General features: G+C 39.5%; 1 protein-coding gene across 1 annotated transcript in view; it reads left to right on the forward strand.

Annotated features, from left to right (window-relative positions):
- RAB12 (RAB12, member RAS oncogene family) overlaps positions 1 to 3,314 on the forward strand; it is a 36,734-nt gene extending 33,420 nt beyond the window's left edge. Inside the window, exons 5-6 of the mRNA XM_045005696.1 lie at positions 534 to 638; positions 2,109 to 3,314. Of these exons, the coding sequence (XP_044861631.1) occupies positions 534 to 638; positions 2,109 to 2,222 (219 nt within the window). The 3' untranslated portion in view covers positions 2,223 to 3,314. The remainder of the gene's footprint in view (positions 1 to 533; positions 639 to 2,108) is intronic.
- The last annotated feature ends 2,686 nt before the right edge of the window (positions 3,315 to 6,000 follow it).

The raw sequence follows: 6,000 nt of genomic DNA on the forward strand, positions 1-6,000 counted from the left end.
GGGTTAAGTCTGCCTGGCAAGCTGTTCCAAAGCCATGGAGCATATATGCTTGCATTAATCCTAGCATTTTCTAGTGCTGCTAGTTACTCATTTTCAAGAGCATCAACTCCATCTAAAAGCAAATGAAAAGAAATAAAACAAAACAAAAACAAATATATGAACTGAAATGTTCTCTGTGAGCTGTGTATTCAGCACACTGTGTCACATTTTTGTATGTCTGGTTTCATGGTTGAGCCTAACATTTATCTTTTAATTAATGACATTTCATTATTTGGTTTTCCGTTATTTCTTGATTTCATCTTGACATGGTAAACTAACGGAATGTATTAAAGACAACTTAAATTTTTACACACTGATTACACTCTTCAAAACAGAATGGGAAGAGAAAAAATATCTTGCAGAACTGAAGTCGACTCAAAAGGATCTAATGTGACACTAGATTCAGTTTTGCTCATATTTTGTCGAGTAGTTTTTCTTTTAATCTCTTAAAAAAAAATCCAGCTTCATGTAGTTACTTTATTTATTTCCATCAGTTTGCACAGCAAATAACTGGGATGCGGTTCTGTGAAGCAAGTGCCAAGGATAATTTTAATGTGGATGAAATATTTCTGAAACTTGTAGATGACATCCTGAAAAAGGTAATATGTATGTACTGTGGAGATGGGGACTATATTTAACTAATGCCGGTACCAGTATTTGTTCAGAGCACATAATGGCAAGTAAAATTTTGACTTAGTTTGGAGGTGCCAGCATGTAGCTTGAGGACCATCTGCTATCCTTCAGCTCTTCAGTAGCAGCTAAACACTGCACGGCGGTTGAAATTTTTGTGTGTTCTTCTCTGCATGGTAACTTCATTTTAGACCAAAGTTCAGTAGCTGACTGCATTTGCCTGCTTCCATTTGTTGCCATATGTTAATTGAGACTGATTTGGGGAATTGACTTAGGACAAAGCAGAAATAAATGTTCATCCTTAAATTGAAATGAGAGATAAGAACTACAAAGGGCTGGGAAAACAAGTAGTCAGCAACTTTCATGTCAACTAGCGAGAGAGAATCATTCCTGGTATGTTTGCAGACCAGAGCTTCTATCTACAGCATAGTCCAGAGGCTAGAGCATCAGAGCAGACAATAGCGACCCCTGTTTTCTGTTTCCTGCTGGCTTCAATATAGGAGAGTCTTTTCCTATCTATACAATGGCTATAACTGTTGTCCAGCTTCGGAAAGGGCTGTGCAATCCTGGTTGAGCAGTGTTATGTAAGTAAGTATTATTAGTATCAGTGTAAATCACGGTGAGCTGTATTTCAAAAAATTATGGTCACCTGATTGAAAATACAAAAGGTAACATTCTGACACTGTAAAACAATGCAAGTGTTTAGTCTTTCTCTGTGGAAATAGCCTCATTTATGTTAAACTATTCTTAAAGTCTAAACCACTACATTAACACTAGAAGGCAACAACTTCATTTTATATATATTACTTATTAGTGTACCTCTTTAAACCACAGGATTATTTGTGATCTTGAATCTTCTCCATGCAATTCCTTATAGGTGGTCAACAATACTACTTAGCACTTCTGAATGAGCTATAGAAAAATTAATCCATACCCCAAGAGATAGGCAAGTATTATCCCCGTTTTACAGATATGGAAGCCGGGACACAGAGAAGACTGAATGATTTGTCCAAGGCCACCTAAATTTGAGGCAAAGTTAGGAATTCTGCAGATTTCATTTGATCTCCCATCATTATGTTTAATTCATTAAATTGCACATGCTTTACATAGATAAAGCTTCTGGAATATTAAAAACTTTAAAATACATTCTCTGTTATTGACAAACTGGCTACATGGAAACTTCTCCCCAAATTAAGTATATTTCCTTCATAACATACGAATTGTTCCATGCTTCTATTTGTCAACAGAGCAATACTGTATTTTTAACACTGATTTGTAACTTTTTCCTTTCTCTTTGAAAGTGGTTATTGAAATATTTTGATGTTGGGGTCCTTATGTTAATATTTTAGCTGAGCATTAGTTCCGCAGCTTTTCTTTTCAAATGAAATAAACTAAAAAGTTCAGTGCAGGTAATCATTTATAGACTTTTTTTTTTAAAGATGCCTCTGGATATTATGAGGAACGAGTTGTCCAACAGTATACTGTCCCTGCAACCAGAGCCAGAAATCCCACCTGAGCTGCCTCCGCCGAGACCACATGTCCGTTGCTGTTGACTTGTTGCTTCATACAGAGTGGGAGAGAGAAGAAAGTGTCTGCACTACAATCATTTGGCAGTTCCATGTTGCACTTTGTTTTTCAAGTCAGAACTACACACTTATTTGTAAATATGCAAATATGCAATCCTGTGTAAGATTCAGCTACAACCATTAAATATTGCCCCTCTTCCCCAAAATAGTATATTTCATTCATCACCGTAGTGTTATAAATATTGTACAGTTTATGGGGAACTGCCACACTCCCAGTCTAGGAGGAGGAGAAATTAAATCTATACTTATTCTTGACATAAATATTGTAATAGTCCTTGTTATTATAAACAGGCAAGCAGAAGCTCTTCTTGTATGAAGATAAGTATATGGTGCTTTGCTAACTATTTTAAAGATGAATTTTTTTAAAACTGAAAACTTTATGTACAAAGCTTCCATAACCTTCATTGTTTCCTTTAATATATTCAGATGATTTTTTTTTTTAGGGAGTGGGGTAGAGCTGTAGCATCTTCAGCTGACTAGATCTACAGCAAAGCTATGTGTAATTTCTAGCAATCTCTTATTTATTATGTTTAATAGTAGACCATTACTTTGTGTATTAAGACATCACATTTGGTGCAATTCTAAGCGTGCAGTGTCAACTCACACAGTTAATTTTCTGCTTAAACATAAGCTAGGTTGCAAGAAAAGTGGAGATGTATTTTGAATTCTAAAAGATGGTATGAAAAGCAATGCTGCTGTCCTAGACAAATTCTTTTTAAAAGGAATTTAATACATTTTCCTGTGTTGAGGGAATATATATGTGTATTTATCTGAACATCTAGGTGGGTGGGAGGGGTTTATGGAAAACCATTTTTTTCCCTAATGGTGGAAATTATTCCCATCAAACATATACTGTGTTAGGTTTTTGTCTGATAATGACTTTGTGAACTATATCTTTGGTATATCTTTTATTACAATGCACTGTTTAGTTTAGTCGTGGTAAATCAGTAGTTACATATTCGAATAACTTTGTGTGTCCTGAATGTTGTGGTACTGAAAAGCATTGTGGTCTTTCTAAACTAATGAAATGCAAATAAAATTTTGTATTTATGAATGACAGTGGAGCTGCACCTGTTATTAGAATGGCAAATATACCTGATGGTGGATAAAAGGTAAAATCAGTGATATAGAACAATTTTTAAAAAAAAATTCCTTGTAAAGAGCTGATTCTTAGCCTTTACATTTATTTTTCAAGATAGGAAAAACAAGGCGCATTAATAGCTTGCTTTGAATACTGCACTGTTGGGATGATCTAGCCAAATTGGTATCCTGTCATGGCATGTGATTGCTTTTCGTGACATCTTGGGAGGCAGTAGCAAAACTATTTATGACCCATGGGGACACAAATATAAACCAGTCTTTTGCAAAATATAGTTCATCGCTACTTTTTTCTCTGGTGTCTGAAATATCTTACCAGTTTTGCCATTGTTCCACCGTAAACATTTACACAGACATAATAATGTATACCCCAGACGTCTCCAGTTTCTCATGAGTTTTCTGGAAGGAACAAAGCATTCAAAATAATTGGTGGTAATTTATACTTTGCCCAAAGGATCTTAGAGCTGTAGGGCTGCTGAACAAGTTATTACATTCTGCACACAGTACTGTGCAGGGAACACATCTTTGGCATATACAGTTTCAACTAACAACAAAAGGAAGCCTGGTTGAAAATTGTACTCATGTCTTCTGCCACCTTGTGCCTAAATGCTTAGCTGTTTTTACATAGTGAACTTGTGGTTTACTCTAATACTAACAGATGAAATCCACCATTTTCTATAGCATTTGTAGGATTTCTGAAGGTACTGTGGGCAATAGCAAGGAAGGGAAAGTTATGGAAAAATAAGATTTAACTTGACGATTATTTCAGCTGACTTGTTTTTACCTGTATTTAGAAATTTGTTGTGAATTTTTTCTGCAATTTTTGAATTTAATAAAAATTAAGAAAACGGACTTAGATAAACTTTTTTTATCTTGTAATTATGTACTATTGTTTCTTTATGTAATGGAGTCATTTGAATACAGGGCTGTCCCAATTGTGACCTTGAAAGTTATTACAGTTACCTTCAATTTATTAATTGAAAATGTTTCCTGAGCCTTTGACTGTGATTTTTAAACAATCTGCATTAACTTGATTGTTACAGGGAGGACAGAAAGGACACTGCCTCCTACCACTTCCTCTGCAGCTGTAGGAACAGCTCTGAGAGTCCGGAGCCCTCTAAGCCAGCATTTTTCAACGTTTGGGTTGCGACCCAGTGCTGGGTTGCAGCATGTCAGGCACTGGGTCGCTCTGGTCAGCACCGCCAACCAGGATGTTAAAAGTCCCATTGGCAGTGCTGCCCAGCTAAGGCAGGCTAGTGCCTACCTGTTCTGACACCGTGCTGCGCCCAGGAAGCAGCCAGCAGGGGGGCCACGGGGCTCCACGCACTGACCCTGCTCTCAGCACCGGCTCTGCACTGGGGCGTGGGGGGGGAGGGGGGGAAGAGAAGAGGACGTAGTGCCTACGGGTGAGAGTCGCGCGAAGCTGCTTGCGTGCCTCCACCTCAGAGACAGAGCTGCTGCTGGCCACTATCCTCGGCGCCAAGACAGGCGGGAAGCCTGCCACTGCACCGCTGACTGGGAGCTGCTGCAGGTAAGTCCGTGCCCCAACCCCACACCCCAATCCCCTGCCCCAGCCCTGAGCCCACCCCAAACTTGGTGCCCCTCCCACATCCCAAACCCCTCATCCCCAGCTCCGTTGGGTTGTGGGCATCAACAATTTTCTTCAACTGGGTCCCCAGAAAAAAAGTTTGAAAACCACTGCTCTAAGCAGCTGCTGTCCCTTCCCTGCTCTAGCTTCTCAGTAGATTCTCTGCTGGCTGGCTGTTGCACTGGATAGGCGGGAGAACAGAATTGATGGGAGCTTAACTGGTTCTGCCTAAGCCTAGCTGAGCACCTAAGAAAGGACTGCTCCCCTCTGCTACACAACTACCTGGGTATCCTGAGTGGAGGAGGGGGAAGAGAAACTGGGAATCCGCTACATGTCCCTGATTCTCTCAGATCCCTCACTGGTTAGAGCAGCTTTAATTTGCATCAGCTGATTCATTTCTCAAGGAACTATGCACCAGCCTTGACGAATTGAGGTCATAGCACACGTAGCCATTTCTGCTCCCCACAGACACCTCTCCACCCCAGTATGTTCTCCGCACTAGGTGCTGCAGGGAGGGAGGCAAGGCAGCCAGTTATGTTAGCTCCTTTGGCCACTGGGGATCCCTCCATGCTGGAGGAATCAACTAGTGCAAAGGCAGCAGAACCCCTCCCACGAGTGCCACAAAAGAGTGGAACAGGGCAGAGAATCTGCCCCAAAATAATTATGGCCCCTTGACCTCTTTGCAATAATGGGTTAAATCTTGGGTCCATTGAAATAAATGGGTATTTTGCTACCAACTTCAGTAGAGCTAGGATTTTGCCTAACGTGTTCTACTTTCAGACTGAATCAAATGCTACTGTTCTAATAGCATTGTAAATCTCTCATCTGTGATAACTGAAAAGCATGTTCTGAGATAGATGCAACATTTCATTGCATTTACTATAATGGACTTAAAAATTAGTTGCCTAGTAGGTAGTACTCAGCCTCTGCCTTATGAATACATACTTTCTTTATATGTAGATGGGAGGAGAGTCCTGAATCTGGAAAGGCAGTCCTGAAATTTCTTTGTTGAAACAAGGGTCATGGTATGGAAAAGGTTCTGAATCACTTGTTTATCAG

The sequence above is a fragment of the Mauremys mutica genome, chromosome 2 (assembly GCF_020497125.1).
Source record: "Mauremys mutica isolate MM-2020 ecotype Southern chromosome 2, ASM2049712v1, whole genome shotgun sequence".
NCBI classification, from domain to species: domain Eukaryota; kingdom Metazoa; phylum Chordata; order Testudines; family Geoemydidae; genus Mauremys; species Mauremys mutica.